Genomic DNA, 19143 nt, shown 5'->3' with positions numbered 1-19143 from the left:
AAATAGCTATAGGATAATTCCACAAATCAGATATTTTGAGCAAATATCTCGGAATTTTCTGTTTAATTCGCCGTAAATTTTCCCAATACGCTCTAGACCTCCTACATATATATAACGTGTCTATACATAACTGTTAATTCATCATTTTCTCGTAATCCTAACAAACAATGCTTAAAAACTTTAACTACATTTTGGATTATTATCTCGCACGAATAAATTTTAAGCTATTAATCGCTTTCCTGAAAATCTGGGTTGGTTATCAGCTTCGGTACGAGACCATCGAGTAACTCCGGTACGCATGAACGGAAATAATCTCCCAGTGTTACGCCGGGCCTCTCTGCCTGGCCCAGGTCACACACCGCGGGCCAGACGGACACCAGATGTTCGCTTTTCCGTACGGCGTACCCTCAATATCCTTAAGCACCCGTCATAAACCCGAGTCACTTGCCTGCTAAGGTCCTTCAAAACAAACAAACATCTGTGTCCGAAGCATTTCTAAAGACTATTGTCTACCACGGCGGGACAAGGGAAAGTTAGTTTTCTCACGTGCGCTGCAACTTTCCTCCCACTAACCACTTTCTGTCGAGGGCAGTTAAGACCCTTCGTTTAACCAATTAAAAACGAAGCCTATTCCCTCACTCTCCTAAATAACATCGGCACCAACAAATCCGATGGTCCCGTGCGCTAGACACACCCATCCTTAGCTTTCCTCGGACACAGCATCATCACTCAACTTCACTTCTTCTACATCGTTGGAAAAGTCAACTACTAAGTATACGCTAATGCCCAACGGGGCAGTCTAAGCATAACGCGAGAGTCGGTCTCGGTATTGTCGAGCATACATTTCCTCTCCTAAATCTCATAGTGCTACGTCCACTAATATACTAAATCTAATTATAAGAGCCCTGCTCTAACGCACATATCTATCTTAGCTTCGTGCGACAAGTTGTTAATTACTTATTTCTCTACGTCAGTGTAATCTAAGTGCTGGAAACATATAATTTATAATTCTGTGAATCACAGGGTTATACAACCTCAATCACCCCTATTATCTCAACGGAAATCAGGGGATCGATCAATTCGTGGTGTCGATTGTTATAATCGTAACGGGGATTTACGACCCCCGTTGACGTCTCTCCTTGCGATTACGTCTCCCCGCGATTGGTCGAAGAAACACCCAGTTATATCCAAATGTTTAATAATTTTCTACATAGAAATTTAATGAAAAATAAGAATAGAAGAACCTCGAATTACAAAAATCAACTTCCATGAAATCTAAATATTATTTATGCTGTCTGTAATTTTCAACATCTTCTTTCGCAAATCATCATCACCATCATCATCATCACCATTGCGACAGCCATTCTAAAATATATGTATCATTAATTTAATAGAAAATAAGAGTAGAAGAACCTCACGTTATAAAAATCAATATTCATAAAACCAACAAAATATCGTTTTTTAAATATATGTATCATTCAGTTTGTATTGCCTTTACAACGCGTAGATAGGGCGAGGAGATCTCTTCTGAAGACGAGATATTATTCTCATAGAAAGGATACAGAAAGGAGAAGAAGACGTAAAGAAGCTTCTCTGAGACCACTCGTTTCATCACTTCGCCTCTCAAGGTTTACTGCCTTTAACATTACATTATTCGCGCAGAAAAAGTATTCGCTTTTCTTCCAGCTGTTTCCGTCACCCTGTAATTTCATATCGTGTTACCGTTCGATCAAAAGCGACAACTCATTTATTGTAAACGAAGATTCCGTGCGGCACAGTTAGCAAAGATAAATTACAGACGATCGTATTAATAATAATAATCTGACCGATATCTCGCAATGCGACCAATCGATAAACGCGAGCACCGTCCAACGCAAGGACGTTGTTAACGTTTCGAAACTGATTAACGTTCGTTCTCTTCTTTCTTTTCTTTCGTTTCTTCCTTCTCGCCTGTTGGCTCGTAAAAGTATCTTAGCATTTATAGACATTTTTTATTTATTTATATTTATTATATATGATGGTATCATAATTAGTACAACAAAGTATTATTACGTTTCTGTTATATATTCATGAATATATTGGAATTTCATTAGGATCGTAATAAAGTCATATAATAATTATATCGAATATGACGTCAGAATTATAAATACGGTTATTATAATGCAGAGTTTCAATTAAGTAAATTTAAAAATCTATATACAAGATACAAAATTATTTAGCGTAATTATATATTTCACAGTAATTACAAAAATATTTAATTATAAAAATAGTCAAACATTTATTATATTAATAAATCCCGATATTTGATAACCATTTATTACATGTTTAAGATAACTATTTATGCTGTATATTTGTACTAAATAAATGTTTGCATTAAATATCTCGTAACTTCTATGTGCACCTTCAGAAATGCTTCAAACTTTACCAATATAATCATTACAATGCTAATGAAATTTCAGAATGTTTTATATAACACATATTCTACATACATATAATTTTTCTGTGGTAAATATGTAAATGCTTTTATAAACTACAAGGTTTATACGCTTTGCAGTCTCATATTTTCCTCCCACTGTTAGCATTATCTGCAGTTTGTATGTGAGTTGTATGAAGTTGATCGAATTCTACGCTTTCAACGAGCTGGTCGAGTGAGGTTCTGCTTGAATAAGTTATAAATCCTGGCAGGAAGAAAGGCACATGTTATTGATATCGACTGGTTAGCTGGAATGTTGAATAGGAATTTAAAGAACCAACTCAAACTTTATCGATAATAAAATATGGAAAATATGACTGCAAATAATACGTGAAAAATAATGGAAATATTCTATAGGATATTTGAATGTTTATTAGAGAATTTTAATAATAATATGGAACATAAAGAAGAAAGAAATTCGATGATACTAAATAATGATGATACTGAAAATTTCAGTGATTTTTATTAATATAAAATTAACATTAATATAAATAAAAACAAAATCTATTATAAATGATATAGACGAACTTTTTAACTAAATATCGTTAGAAAGAAAAGTGACACAAGTATACATACGAAACAATACAAAAAATCCGCATCTATCTAGAGAAATTTGTTATGAATTTCAAAGTCTGTATAAATACGTATACTAATACATAAAGCTTCTAAAGCTCTAAAGTTTTAATGTTTAAAAAAAAGTACAAAAATATTTCTATTAAAATATATATGATATTTTCCACGGTATTTTCTACGCAGTTTCTACAATTAAGGATTTCCTCGTTCCCATCGATTTTCCTCTAGTTGTGAGACCCTCGGATAATCACGTCCCTTTCATTTTATCTTCGCTACGCTCGATTATAAATACGGAACTGAATATAGAATTATTTGCAAATCAATGAATCCGATGATGTAATTTGTTACGCGCTCGAAACGAATTAGTATCACTTATCTTAGTTTCAATCAATACCTCACTTTCTCAAGTCATTGATTAAAATACGATTTACACTCGTACAGATCGAGCCTTCTTTCTCAATATTTCCGTCGAATATTCGTGATCAATCGTTTAATCGACCTTGATAATTAGAATAGAAATAAGAAAATTCGAACGCCAAATCATTAACGAACCAGCCACTTGCTCACGAATCTCGTCAACTTGGCCTTGTTTTGTCGAACAAATTGTAAATTTTTCCAACCTCGGCTTGAGTCATCGATTCAGGGTTAATGCACGTTACCTGAGTTTCTTTGGTCTCGATTTTCACAATTGGAATGCTGTCTGCAGGACAAACTTGCTATTCGATCAAGAAAACTCGTTTCAATGACTCGTCTGATGAACTTTCAATCAGCGTTCTTACGTTTCAACAGAGTCTCTTCAAAAGTTTCAATCAGGGTCTTAACGCTGTACTTTCAGGGTATAAAATATCTTTCAAGACAGAGACTAGTCTAGATTTTCTCTTCAGTATATTGATATTAGAACAATAACTGGAAAATATATTTCTACAGTATTATAATTGAAATTTTTTCATGTAGAGTTATAATAAAATTTTGTATTATAAATTGCCTGTATTATGGATATCAGACAATGAATTCAGCATGAATTATATCGATCTTATATTAAACAATTTATTAGAATTTTCAATGGAATATTTAAAATGTTACTTGATTGTTTTATATTATTATGTGATATTTTTACGAATTTTAAATAAGTTTGCTAGAAGAAGATGTTCATTTTAATTAAAACCATATACATGTATGTATGTATATATATACATAGATTTATAGTTGTGGAAGCGTTCGTTGTAGAACCATTCATTCGTTACCTTCGCTTTCCGTTGGGAAGTGAAAATTTATGAAAACCCTGGTATGCTATAGTTGTCCAGAAATGAAAAGCAATTTTGAACAACTAATCCTTTGTAATCAGAATATTGTCTCGTTAAAAGAGAAAACAAAATTATAATTGATCGCGAGTATAGAGGGAAAATATTAGTGTTCTTTCACTCGCGGGGAGACACGATCGTGTAGAAGCGCATCAACAGGAGTTGTAAATTCCTGTTACGATTGTTCAATCGACGCCGCGAGATGATCGATCCCCTATTGCGTTTAGGCTAATAGAGGTGGTTAATTGAAGTGCACACTGCTGTAACGGGTTTTCAGTTGTGTTTTATTAAGACACTGTGGATACACTGAGTGGTGAATTAACAGCAACCGGGATACGGTTGGACTCGGTTAGAACGTAAGATCAGGGGATGAGAGGGCGAGAGCGTAAGCGCGAATCGTTGCTGCGAACTGAGACTTCCCGAGGTTGCTGACTGACTGACTGGCTGCCTGACTGACTCACTGACTGACTGCTGACTGACTCCCTCTTAGTTTTCCCCGAAGGAAAGCTTGATGCCGATTGGTCGTGACCCCGCTAAAGAAGCAGGACATGAGGAATTTCTCACCAGTGTCCGGGGTGATTTTATTGCTGGGGAAAACCAGTCGTTTCTATCCTATGTTTATGTGTTGGGTTTTCTCGTTCGGTGACTACCTGCCTTTTCCGAGCCTTTTTTAACAGCATAACAAACTCAAGGATTTTGCTAATCCGGACATAAACCGAAATGCTTCTAGACAACTAGATTGCTCGACACACATCTGGAAACAATTTAGCTAGAAGGTGACGTTTTATGGCCGGTCATTGAGTTTATTGGGGGTCTGGAAGCAGGTAGGTGGGCCGCTGACCGCCAGGTAGCGTTGGCTGGGGTTCCGCTGCTCCATGCGACGCAACATCCTCCCCCCGTTGAGAGGGCACCGATCAAATTCTGCCTGTGGGTTCGATGGGGGTGTGCTCTGCCTCCTTCGAGGTCAGCGATTGTCCGGGCGCTTCTGGATCTGATTGGAATGGCAGGGGGACCAGCCGCTTGACGCCGCGGTCCAGGAGGTTCGATGAAGTCTGCACAGTCGCTGTTCGGATTACGCCATCGGCTCCGGGATGGACCTTGACTACCCGTCCCAAGGGCCAGCACATCGAGGGAACGTTGTCTTCTCTGAGCAGGACGATTGCGCCTTCGTGTATGTTATGTCCACCCTTGGTCCATTTGCTGCGGTTGTTTAATTGGTTGAGGTACTCCTTGTGCCAGCGTTTCCAAAAATGCTGTTTCATCTTTTGGATATGCTGCCATCTGGAGAGTCGGTTGGCAGCAGCGGACGCAGTTCTTGATCGTGCGCCAGACTTGACTTCGGCCGTCGACGGACCAATATCGTTGTCTGACAGCGTACAACGTAGCCTGTGTCCCGGAGTGCAGGTGAATCTGGTGTGTATGCTCGATAATCCGAGCTGTGACGGATGCTTTGGGTAGCAGTATTGGGTGTTTTTGACCGAAAGTCATCGCCGAATGCCTGAGTCGACCCCCGACTCGCAGGATTCCTTTCTGGTCAATGAAAGGATTGAGTCGCGTGAGTTTCCTTGTTAACGCTGCGTTCCGATTCATTCGGAGCGTACGGATTTCCTCGGGGAAATGGATGCCTTGTAATAGTATGATTAATTTGTCGTGAGCAATGTGTAATTCCGTTGCGGTCAAGGGTGTCATTCGGTTCTGTTTCTGCCTCCAACGGAGGCAACGAGCGACGATCCGAATTAGCTTAGGCCAGGAGGAGTACCGTTCCAACAGGCTGCAATCGGCGGGAGCCGCGGATAGACAAGTTGCCGTTTTTTGTTCTAACAACTCCGTTTGTGGTATTGGGGTCCAGGTCGGCCAGGAATCTTCCGATTGTTGGAGCCATTCTGGACCGTGCTGCCAAATGGTCGGGCGGAGAAATTCTTCGGGTGTTTGGCCTCGCGATATTAGATCCGCGGGATTGTCGTGGGTGGGGACATGACGCCAACTGCCGATGCTGGTTTTTCTTTGGATCTCGGAGACCCTGTTGGCGACAAACGTCTTGAGTGTGTGGGGTGACGTGGTTAGCCAGTGGAGAACGATGGCGGAGTCGGTCCAATAGACCATACGAGTGGTGCTGTGTGATAAGGCTTGATGTATGGTAGCCATCAGGGACGTAAGAAGGAAGGCTCCGCTCAGCTCGAGCCGCGGAATGGTTTGGGATTTTAGCGGGGCTACTTTTGACTTCGCGGTTAGCAGCTGGGTCCGTACGCGGCCGTCCGGATTAACGGTTCGGAGATAGACGCATGCGCCGTAGGCCTTCTCGCTGGCGTCGCAAAAGCCGTGCATTTCGATCTCAGTTGCGGAGTCAATGATCGCCTTGCGTGGGAATGTAATATTGTTCAAGAGTGGCAATTGAGAATAATACCTGTCCCACTCTGAATGGAGATCTGATGGGAGAGATTCGTCCCACTCGACTTTCACTGCCCAGACTCGCTGAAGCAGGATTTTCGCGCGGACGATCACTGGCGCGAGCAGCCCCAGAGGATCGTAGATTCGAGCGATTACGGAGCTGATCGATCGCTTCGTAACGCGGGGAATGTCTGCCTTGGCGTCAACCGAATAAATGAGTGAATCATCGGAGGACTTCCAGAAGACCCCAAGTGTTTTTAAGGGTTGAGACTCGCCCAGCTGTAGCTTCTGATTTATGTCCGGGTCAGATAGTCCGTTGAGTAGTGTCCGGTTGTTGGACGACCATTTTCTGATTTTTAAACCGGCTAGTTGGAGGAGTTCGGTGAGTTCTGTGCGGATTGACAGCGCTTCGCCTATCGTATCCGCTCCGGTGAGAGCGTCGTCGACGTAAAAGTCCCGTAACAATACCGATGAAGCTCGCGGGAATCGGTGCCCTTCATCGCTTGCCAATTGTCTGAGACACCGGATGGCTAGATGGGTGCTGCAGACAGTCCGAACGTGACGGTGTTGATCTGATATGTTTCCAACTCGCCGTCGGAATTGCGCCATAAAATTTGCTGAAATCTTCGATCGGCCCGACGCACGAGGAATTGTCGGTACATTTTCTCGACATCGCCGGTGAGGACGTACTGGTGAGATCGGAATCTCAAGAGGATATCGAACAAATCCTCTTGCAGCTTCGGACCTGTATAAAGGGTGTCGTTCAACGAGACGCCGGTGGTACTGGGTGCGGATCCGTCAAACACAACGCGAAGTTTTGTGGATGTGCTCGAGTCCTTAACGACGCCGTGGTGTGGCAAGTAATAGTCGTTCTTCGGTTCGTGGCGTGATGCAACCTTGGTCATGTGGCCCAAGTCCAGATACTCCTGAATGACCGCCCGATACGCTGTTTCGAACTGTTGATTTCGTCTGAATTGCTGCTGGAGAGAGGCGAGTCGTTTCATCGCCATTGCCTTGGATGATCCGAGTGACGAGATTTTGTCGTTAAAGGGGAGTGCGACGATGTATCGCCCATCGCTGGTGCGTTGGACGTGATTTTGAAAATGCTCCTCACATCGTCGATCCGCCTCCGATAAGTGTTTTATCTGAGGTCCCTCGTCGAGTTCCCAAAAGCGGGTGAGGTCCGTCTCTAGTTCCGTTGTGGAGGCATGGAAGACCCTGGCAGGTCCTGGGGAAGGTGGGCTCCCCCCGATGACCCACCCGAATCGCGTTTTTTGCAGGCGCAGATCGGGGCCGGTTGATGGGTTAAGATTTATCTGTCCGACACACAATGAGGCAACGGTGGGCCCTGAGCCCAACAAAATATCAATCGGGGATGGGACATGGAATGCTGGATCGGCTAGCGGGACATTCTTAGGTATCGTGATTGCGGAACGATCTATGAATTGGTCTGGGATCAGTGTCGAGATTGTTGGGAGGATTAGGAACGTCAATGTGCGTCGGTAGGCTTGGTCAGAGGATGTGATCGTGGCTGTAATGTAACGCCTTGAAGTGACTGATAGGGTGTCAAGGGCTCCGATTGGCACCGAACATTGATATTGGGGAAGTTTTAATGAGTTTGCAAGCCGCTCAGTTATGAAATTCATAGTGGAACCGGTATCTAACAGGGCTCGACAGCGCACTGGTTGGATTTTGTGGTTTAGGATATTGACGCGTGCAGTGGTTAACAGGTCGTTGGATGGGGTTATGGTCCGTGAGTTGGTCTCCCTTGTTGCGCCTGCCCGTCTTAGTCATTGTCTGTTTTGTCGTTGCGAGTTGGATGATGGATTATTTGGATGGTATGACGGAGCTTTCCTTGTGCTTGGGGGCGTGGTGGGAGGCGTCTGATTGCTCATTGGCGCGTCTGATCGATGTAGGAGCGTGTGATGGCGTTGATCACATATGCGGCAAGAGCCAGAGGTGCAGTGTTGCAATTTGTGTCCTGGTAGCAGGCAATTCGTACACGCTGAGATTTCCTCGGCGGCTAGAATCCGTTCGTCGATCGTCTTCGTCCTAAAGGTGTTGCAGCGCCAAATTTTGTGTGGTCCATGGCAGATTGGACAGAGTGGCGGTGATCGTGACGTGACAAATGCCTGCCCTCGTGGTGGGCGTGTCATTCTTGCAGGTTCTATGACCTGACAGCGATCGTTCAAGAATTGCAAGAAGTCCGGGAACGTGGGGAATGGTGTGGACCTTATCTTTTCCTTCCATATTGAATCGGTTTCCCGATCAAGGTTGGCGGTACATAGGTGCAAAATCAGGGCATCTGCGGTTGGTTGTCCGATGGCGGCCAAGGCTTTGTAATGAGCTTCCAACTTGGTCGTGTAGGACTGCAAATCGCGATGTGCTATCCGTGATGAGGAGGCTGCGTCAAATATCTCCTGCAAGTGTCTCTCGACAATTTTGGCTGGTCTGTTATATCGTCGTTCTAATATTTCCCAGGCGACTGCGTAGTTAGCTGCCGCATTGCTTAATGACGCGATCGCTAGAGCTGCCCCATGCTTTAGGCAAGAACGGAGATACATCAGTCGCTTGCAGTCGTCTATGCGGGGGTTATCGTGGACCGTGGAGCGAAATTGATCCGCGAACCCCGGCCAATCTTCGTAGGCTCCAGAAAAGGTGGGTAGCTGAATTCTAGGCAAATCGACGGGTTCCGGCAATGACATGTCCGATGGCTTTGTTGCAAGATTTGTGGTGGTTGGTTCTGCTTGCTTGTTTGCCTCCTCAAGGATGGCGGACGCCTGTCCGGCGATGGTGTAGAACTTCTGTTGTAGGTCGACCCGGTCCTTCAGTGTTTGACCCTCGTCTCTGTCGTCTAATTCGCATTGGCCCTTTTTGAACGATGCAAACTCTCCCTCTAAGTCTTGCAAATTACGCTGAATAGCATGCACGGGTGTCCCTTCCTCGTGATTGTTGAGCAATGTGCGAAACGCTTCTAATTCTTGTCTGAATCCTTCGCGTTTCCGCAGCAATTGCCGGACGCGCTCTTCCTGAGGGGGAGCCATGAGGGATTTCAACAATTTGAGCGAGCTCACCTTGATGTTGCGTGGTAACTGGGGGTGCACTCTTTCACTGACACGTATCCGGCTCGAAGGACCAAAATGTTCTTTCACTCGCGGGGAGACACGATCGTGTAGAAGCGCATCAACAGGAGTCGTAAATTCCTGTTACGATTGTTCAATCGACGCCGCGAGATGATCGATCCCCTATTGCGTTTAGGCTAATAGAGGTGGTTAATTGAAGTGCACACTGCTGTAACGGGTTTTCAGTTGTGTTTTATTAAGACACTGTGGATACACTGAGTGGTGAATTAACAGCAACCGGGATACGGTTGGACTCGGTTAGAACGTAAGATCAGGGGATGAGAGGGCGAGAGCGTAAGCGCGAATCGTTGCTGCGAACTGAGACTTCCCGAGGTTGCTGACTGACTGACTGGCTGCCTGACTGACTCACTGACTGACTGCTGACTGACTCCCTCTTAGTTTTCCCCGAAGGAAAGCTTGATGCCGATTGGTCGTGACCCCGCTAAAGAAGCAGGACATGAGGAATTTCTCACCAGTGTCCGGAGTGATTTTATTGCTGGGGAAAACCAGTCGTTTCTATCCTATGTTTATGTGTTGGGTTTTCTCGTTCGGTGACTACCTGCCTTTTCCGAGCCTTTTTTAATAGCATAACAAACTCAAGGATTTTGCTAATCCGGACATAAACCGAAATGCTTCTAGACAACTAGATTGCTCGACACACATCTGGAAACAATTTAGCCAGAAGGTGACGTTTTATGGCCGGTCATTGAGTTTATTGGGGGTCTGGAAGCAGGTAGGTGGGCCGCTGACCGCCAGGTAGCGTTGGCTGGGGTTCCGCTGCTCCATGCGACGCAACAATTAGTATAGAAAATGATTGCGAACTAACTACCTTTAAATATCATAAATATTCAATGGTATATATAAATCCAAATATCTTAAAGTTTCATATTTTTATCTTGCATGAAATTCTTATAAAACAGGAAAATTAATTTTTCTCTGTCTCTCTCCCTCTCTTTGATATAAACGCCGCAGTTAAAAAATAAATATGTATGACCTCATGTATATTCATATGTATTTAAGCATCTTTCTTCGTAACTTTGAATGGTTTTCAATTTCATTTAAATTGTTGCATGGCAACGTGAGTTCTGTTGCAAAATTCATATACTTGTAGAAACGTCAGTCGTAAATCAAGCATAACAACAGTTTTACAGTATGTTGTAGAGATTACTTTGTTATTTAAACTTAGAGATCTTCCTGCTTACAGTAATTACAAAAAGTAACTGTACACCATCGTATTTAGAACAGCATTTATATATATACCAATTAATTAAGACTAAGTCTTAAGATAAGACTGATTAAAATATTAGCTTTCGTATCATTTGTAATACTTTCATACATGCTTATAAATAATTAATGCTATCAAAATGAAACGTAAAAACTGATTTAAAAAAAAGGAAGAGAGACGCTTCATTGGGAAATAAGGATACATACGTACAAGTACTTTTTGTAGCCACTGTGTGGCTTTCAAACTCAATTCCAGGGCAAAAAAGAAATTATTGAAAAACGGTTACCTAATATGTACATCATAGTGAAGCAATTATCAAAGGCGAATTCAACGAAAAAACGACACAAAGTGAACTGCCAGAAGCTACCCGTGAACGCAGTAGCCACCCCAGCGAGAAATCCCATTAAATTAGCTCCGAGCAAAGCTGGTATTCTTCCATATTGATCAGCAACCCATCCAAAAATTAATCCTCCGAAGATAGCGCCGATGAAGAAGATACTTTGAGCTATGGTTGGCAGTGCATCATACTGACAAACCCATCCCAGCTGCAACAGAAAACTACAGTCGAATGATTTACTTCTGATCACGATCAGCATCACGGGAATCTTATAGCAATTTCAACGCCTCGATTAAACGAATTTTCAATCAAAGTTTCGAAATTCCTAATGAAGCGCGCCTCTGTCCTTTTTCCTTTCCCTTTGAGGAAAAAAGAAGGAGAAGCTTAAGACCCTGCGCGTTCTCGCGTCCTTCTTCTGGATGCTTCCTACCCCTCGATGAATAATTCTCCTCCTGACGAGCGACGCAAAGTTCATGGAAATCCACTGGAGCAAAAAGTCTTGCAATTTATGTCGAACAAATCTGTGTGTTCGCGCTGTTGCTCGTTATAACGTTTTATTAAAGTTTCTTTTCAATCCGGTATTTTCATTTTCAGTTTCATTTTCAGATTGTATTTTATTTGGCAATGTAACGCTTGAATTTAGAATGTACTCTGTAATTTCACTACATGCACTAATTATTACTGCAATATGTACTAGTAATTCTGTTACGTACTATAATTTTCCTCTGTGGAAATCGACATTGTTAATTTTCCCACTTCTGAACTATCAATCTTTCCACAAACGTTTATTCGACCCTTTCCATCGTTCTTCTTTCTTTCCAAAAATTGTACACTACGCTTATTTTTTATCGAAATAGATCATGCAAATAATCGAATACGACATACACAGTATAAAGGGATTGATTGATAGGAACAGATAAAATATTCAAAAAGCAGGAAATTACAAGTCGAACATTTTCTGTCACCTCGGATGCCACAGACGCATAAGGGACGGTGGTATAATTAAATTCCCATCCTTGTTGGCAATCTTTCGTTGGCCACGATGGGTCCGGTACGTGGCTTCCATTTAGCAAAATTTCCGTGTAATTTACATCGTACATGCTGCATCTCGAGTAACCTTCGCGGTTGACTGGTATCGCCAGCGACAGCCTGAAACGAAGGAGAAGATAACGTAGATTGGTTCACGGTCTTCGATGCCGATGGACGTTCCGACAAGCGAGTAATTAACTTTCTATTTGAAACTCGACAAAAAACATTGGGAATCTCGAGTATTTATTGAGCTAATAATATTGATTGTTAGTCGAGTCTGATAAAACGTATTTGACTGGAATTTCATTTAAAGCGAAGAAAGTTATTTTCAATTGTAGCTGGATGTACGTTAATTGCTGTTTTCCTGTCTTTACAAATTACTCATTCCTTTGTTTCATCAGCCTTTTCGATTATTATTGTCTCGTATTATTATTGTCTCGTATTATTATTGTCGAGTATTGTCTCGTGGTTATTATCTCAACGCTTTTATCGTGTCAATTTATTGCGTTGTGTTCATACGGGTTTGTAGAATATATAATAAACAATGCAATGAGAAATGAAAATGAGAAAATTTTGAAGAATTATTAAATTAGGTAAATTGAAGGGAAAGAAGTTCTGTGAAGGAACTGGATTGGATCTAAACAGATAATAAAGAAAGATGATCCAAGATTTGCGACCTCCGACGTATGTCGAAAACACTTACTCATTAATAACGAATGTCATTAAGATAATTCAGTGACGGTAATTGCGTCTGTTATTCTGATGAATGTTACATAACGAGATAGGAAGTCGATGTCATGATGACTGACGCTGTCTGAATCAAATCAACCCTATTCACAACCAGATAATACCGTCAAACGATGTTTACATTATTATAATATGAAATCCAATTTGAAGGCTTCGTGAATTTCTATTATCCTTCAATGAAATTATGAAATAATGGCGCAATTTAATGATAAAGATTATTATTATTTCATTAGGCTTGCTGTATAATTTGCTAGATTGTCTTCAACCAGATAAATATATCAATAATTTTGGCAATGGCTATCATCACATACTTTATCGAAAGAGAGAACATTGGTTCTCTTTGATTTTCGATCGTTGAATCGTCGAAAGAAAACTTCGCGGCTCAGAGAAAGTTCTCCTACAAACACGTACATAGCATAAAAATCGGTAACACGCGGAAGTTCTACAGGAAAAAAATCAAAAAGACTTGCTGAGCAAGGCAAGAACTTTCCAATAGAAGGTGAGCATAATAATAAATAACACTTGCACGGATGCTTGCGGAGGAGTCGTTGACTATATTAAACTAATACTAATTATGAAACAATGTAACAGTAACGGTACTAGTCGTAATTAACATACTATCGTTAACATTATCGTGATATCGAAATTTCTTCCCACAAGATCACCGATTAATTGCATCGATTTGCGAAATTCTTAGTGTTCGATGATTATCATAGTCGAGGAAAGGTATTTACAAGATATTAACATCCGCATCTAATCACATCTCGTAGCATCGCGACTTATCACGCATATCGCCTAACCTTTACATGAATATTGAACGAACGAACACTTCGAACGCATTATACAAGTGTACGTTACGTTTTTCATTCGCCGGTAAAAGCTTTCAAAAACGAGTTAATGAGCGAATGATACGTGGCATGCGCGAAAGAAACGAATGCTTGCCCATAGAATAGCTGAAAATGATTCGAAAAGTATACTAGCAAAATAACAATAGATTCAGATGATAACTGACCAGTCGACCAGGATTAGTCACAGCCTTTTAACAATTCTATCGATTTTTTGCTACTATTATACTTATTTACTCCAAAGCTAAGATCCTACCTAGGCTAAACTAAACGTTAACTATGACTCACAGTTGGAAAATGCACTTATCTTATACGTAATCATTTATCAATTACTGAGTTCGTTAAGTTCTATTTTTGTTTGCTGAAAGGAAAAAATCTTCCATTAATTAATCATCGCTATATCGTTGTTTGCTATTGTCTTTCGTCTGATCGACAATCATTTACCCATTCCATCGTTGTAGAACTCTTCATTTCTGGTTCCTATAATCTGGTATTTAATATCATCGAATTTATTTTGAAGCACGTGCACGTGCCAAAAAATTAGGTCACGGAAGTTTTATGCATTTCTGTGAAATCTGAAAGGGCAAAATTGCAAAGTACACGTGTGACACGTGGAAATATATAAAACATCGGAAAGTAGCACGCTTTGTAACGTTTAATCGAGGTAAAACAATTTTTTATCCAGCTTCTAGTTTTTTCTTTCGTTTCCTTTATATTCTGAAAAATATGCGTAAAAATCCGCAGGCTACGTATTATGACGTAAACGGAATGGAACGAATCAATAATAGAATAAATTAAATAATATTAATATTAAAATATTAAATAATATTAATATTAATATAAAAATTATAATAATAATAATCGATAATAAAAGAAATTAAGGACAATGGAACGCATATTCGATTTATACTAAATATCCGCGGCTGTCCTGATATTTATTGCCAGTCGCGTACATACGTTCAAGTTATAATTTCTAATACCATTAGAAAGTTAGGAGAATTTTAACCGAGAACGAGCTCTATACCCTTTGAACGTAATTTGTTCGTCACTTAATCGCTGCACGCGGTAAACACTAACGAGCAGCTCTTAAACAAAAGTATTTGTACGTTATGGTCAACAACGGGGTGACTAGTTATTAGCGCGTTCTCCTGTTTCATTGAAATTTTAATTGCATCAACGTAGTACGTTCTATGGTCGACGTCTTAACATAATTGTACGGATCGAATGTCTTTACGTAAAACTGTCCCGTGCACATTGACGATTCGCGGCCAATCAACGATATCAGGCCGAATGTTACGTGCTCAACGCTATTTTTTCGCGTTCACGCTCTCATTGTTTGCGCGAAGGTTCAACGCATTCGCGCGGCGTACGCGATAATACGCGCTCCGGGAATTTTATCCAAGGAGCATTGTGCGAGCGCAACACGTTGCGACACCACATCCTTTGCCTCTCTCGAAATGTCTTAATAACGAATTATGGTGCAATCGAACCATGCGCGTATAGCAAAAAGCAATCGTTTCTAGCCGTTCACTTTGAACACCGCGAAGGTTAATTTGGCAACTACATATATATCCATGTATTGTGTTTCTAACGATTGCCAAATGCTATTTTCATGCATATAGTGATGCCATCCTTTTGTTACGAAGGATTAGCATCAGAGAAATTTTCGGCTTATTACGCATATTGAAAATGTAACGTAAGATTCATCTTTTTTTTCAGCAAATATGCAGAGATACGCACAGGTGCGTTTGAGTATTAGAGCACCTACTGGTTACATTTATTGGAACGCTCTAGCGGATTTTACGCTGTAAAACATACGACGTGAATGAAAGTTCGGATTTATAATAAAATAAGCAGAAGATGCAATCGGAAAAAGGATCTCAGCAAGACGATAGTATTAGGACAGCGTTAGGAAACGGTAGGCCAAGAAAAGCCGGTCGAAAGATGATTCGTAGAACTAAAGGAAAGTGTTGAGATATTGATCCGTTTCATAGCGCCGATGCGAGCGAAAAGCGAACTAAAAATTGCGCGTTTAAGCACTAAAATGTCTATATACTATCACGAAACTACGAAATATTACTAATCTTCTATTTACAACGAAGCTCGTAAGTCTCGTGACCAATTTACACGAAAAAAGATCGAGTTAGGGACACGATAACGCGTTAATGAAACTTCTAATCTCTAAATCTCTAGAGAGAAATCCTTAAAAGCTGTAGATCCTTAATAAACAATTTACCGATTACGACGATAAGTCCCCTGATGCTCGTAACCAATTTTACACAGAAAACGGATCACCAAAGTTGCAAGACTTTCGAGTTGGAGGGAATGACGCGTTAACGAGAGCGTCGCGACGTATAATGTTTACAAAGTTTGCGTGGAAATTAACACGATCAGGAATAAGCTGGATCGTTGTCACCGTTTACGATCGTGTTTCCGAGATGAAAGAAACAGCTACTATTATGCAATCGATCGTTTCGAACTAGTAAACGGCGTAGCGAAATAAAACTCGGTGTAAGTCTTAACATACGTTCACTAGCAGGAACGTGTTTTATTGAAACTTTTACGACTCGCTACCGGCTGCTCCAGCCGTTGCATTATTTGAATAACATCGAAGGTTGTTGACCTAGCAACCGAACGAAGGTGCGATCCAATTGGATGTGGATGTAATTACACCTTGAAATACCTTTCGTCATCGAGCATTTCCAATTCCCCGCCGAGTGTCCTCCATTTTTACGCTTAGTCTTTACGCTCGATATCGTCGCGATTTGCAAGCACTCGCTAGCAACAGAATGTGCGATCGTCGTCGCGCGTCGCCGTTTCGACAGAATTAACGTCGTTGGAATCTCACAACGATTGAGAAACCGCATATTTACTTCGCGCGAAAACCACGATGAACGAGTTATGTCTCGTTCGGGCTAATTTCTTTGAAGTAGTCAATGTGTCGATTTTTAATTTATGCTTCAAATATGTAATATCGGAAAATAAGGATAGAAATTTTTTTCCGATTACTTACAATTTATTAATATTAAATTGAATATACAAATATAAATTGGACAGAGAACGATATTTATTTAACGGAAACTAAATGCAATACTCGTATCTATATCAAATAACTTTACAGTTATTTGATCACTCTCGTCACAACGAATCTAACACACACACACTCTCTCTCTCTAACAACTCTATCAATTCTCACGACTCTATTCTTCGACGACTCAATTAGCTCTGATCTTCGCCAATACACTCCTGCTCGGTCGTGCTCGCTCTTGCTCTCGTCCTCTCACACACACACACACGCACACTTTTCGGCTCACATACTCTGGCCTCTCGATTGCCACTCCTTGAAATGTGGAACCGTACTTCTGTTTTGACGCTGCTTATCTTTTCTCGCGTCACTGTTACTAGGCGCTCTTGGATGAAAACAAACCACGAAAGACGACGTACACGGTGTTTTCTAATTTCAGCCGATCTCCAATCAAAGCTATTCTACGATATTACAAATATTAAGAATCGAAGATCCATTGTGGAGAATTTGAAGGGTTGACTCTGAGATTTGAGAGTAATTTCAGAGAATAGAAGCTTAATTCCTGCGATTACTTCCTTCACATACTTCCCCTTTTCGGACCTTGACACTACGCAAGTCTCTTTCGGTCGTGCCGTGCACCTCGCTGCAATATGTCCAAATCCGCTGCACTCGGAACACCTAACACCTTCTTCCCTCTCCGGACACTTAACACTTAGATGATCCTCACTACCGCAAATGAAGCATCTTCTTTTCTTCATTGCATCTACAGATTGACTGGGCTTCCCGTTCTTCTGGGTTTTAGCCGGCTTCACAATCGACTTTGCTCTGCGACTCTTCTGCTCTTCGTACATCACTAACCTCTTCCTCAACTCTTTGACGTAGCACCGTACAATATAGCCTTATTGTTCTCGTCGTCTATTATTCCATCCACTATGTATTCCACCTTTGCTTCCTCCTCTATGTCCACATGGCTGGCTATTTCGAGCATGCGGTACATGTAAGCCAAACATGCTTCATCACTCTCCTTTTTTGTTTCTTCAAGTTTCTGATGTACTTGCCTACTGTTGACTTTCCTCGAAAATTCTTTCACTAGCCCCCTCTTCAACTCATGCCAAGTCCTGGCATGACACTCGAAGCTCGCAAATATTTTCGCTGATCCCTTCAGCAGCTTCCTGGCGTAGACTGCCTTCTGCTCATCCGACCACATGCACGTATCAGCGACTTCCTCGAACGACTCGAACCATCGTTCGACATTTTCACCTTTGTCGCCACTAAACGACTCTAATGCATCTTCGACGTCTCTAAAACTCAGTGTCGAACCAACGCATGCCCTTCGACAATATTCATCACGGTCCTGATACACCATTCGCGTATCTCTCTTGTATCCTCTTGCGTTTTTCTTGTCATCTTCATCCTCACTTTCGTCGTCGCTTTCTTCTTCCGACGATATGTCGTTACCATCCATGGCCGCTTGTAGCCGTGCGCGTAATTCTACTTTTCTTCCCGCCGTTTTTAAACCCAAACTAGCGAGGCGCTCCTTCAACTCCTTCGTATTCATTTTCTCAACATCTTCATCTTCGTTACAATCACGCTCAGCTCTCTGTACGTTTCCTAAATCTCGTTGACCGGTTAGCGCTTCACCGCCCGTCGATCCCTTAGGATACGATTGTCCAGCCCTACACGCCCGATTCAGCCTTGCAATCAGCACTGACCTCGCACCCGATATAGGGAGGTTCATTCGCGCGAGCTTACTCCTCAGCTCCTCCAGCGTCGAACCCTCTTCACCCGACAATAGTTCGTCCCCAACGTTTGCCATTTTTCACACTACACAAACTTAAACAGTCAACGATATCGTCATTTACCGCACCGCGTACCGGTAAATTCACAACTAGCTCGAATAGCTCTGTTAAACCGTTCCGTTTTCTGTCTTGTCCAATCCCGGATGAGCCCCCAAAAATATGTAATATCGTGATATAATGTATTTACAAGGAGTGGACAATAGAGATGTTAATCAGACAGAAAAAGACGATTGTTGTTCAACCTGAACTATTCACGCCAAACGTACAGAAAACAGCGCA

General features: G+C 41.6%; 2 protein-coding genes across 4 annotated transcripts in view; one reads left to right on the top strand and one right to left on the bottom strand.

Moving 5' to 3' along the window:
• LOC117165077 (glutathione S-transferase-like) overlaps positions 1-19143 on the top strand; it is a 63460-nt gene that overhangs the window by 31309 nt on the left and 13008 nt on the right. Inside the window, exon 1 of one of the 3 annotated variants that reach the window (XM_076622950.1) lies at positions 8919-9393. The exons of the other annotated variants lie outside the window; for them this stretch is intronic. The gene's annotated coding sequence lies outside the window, so the exon portion shown is untranslated. Of the gene's footprint in view, positions 1-8918; positions 9394-19143 lie in introns of those variants that run through there. 3 annotated transcript variants of the gene reach the window in all.
• LOC143303382 (uncharacterized) lies at positions 5524-7745 on the bottom strand. The gene is made up of 2 exons (XM_076622877.1): positions 7426-7745; positions 5524-7276 (listed from the first exon to the last, which is right to left on the bottom strand). The coding sequence occupies exons 1-2, from the start codon at positions 7743-7745 to the stop codon at positions 5524-5526; spliced, it is 2073 nt and encodes a 690-aa protein (XP_076478992.1).

Source organism: Bombus vancouverensis, chromosome 11 (genome assembly GCF_051014615.1).
Source record: "Bombus vancouverensis nearcticus chromosome 11, iyBomVanc1_principal, whole genome shotgun sequence".
NCBI lineage: Eukaryota > Metazoa > Arthropoda > Insecta > Hymenoptera > Apidae > Bombus > Bombus vancouverensis.
Note: the sequence above shows the minus strand (reverse complement) of the source record. Positions and strands in the feature narration are given on the sequence as shown.

Bases quoted from the DNA above. Each gene is read 5' to 3' on its own strand.
- LOC143303382 (XM_076622877.1), bottom strand. From the start codon at position 7,745: ATGGCGATGAAACGACTCGCCTCTCTCCAGCAGCAATTCAGACGAAAT. The intron at 7,277-7,425 runs GTACGTCCTCAC...GACTGTCTGCAG, and splicing joins TTGAGATTCCGATCTCACCA to CACCCATCTAGCCATCCGGT.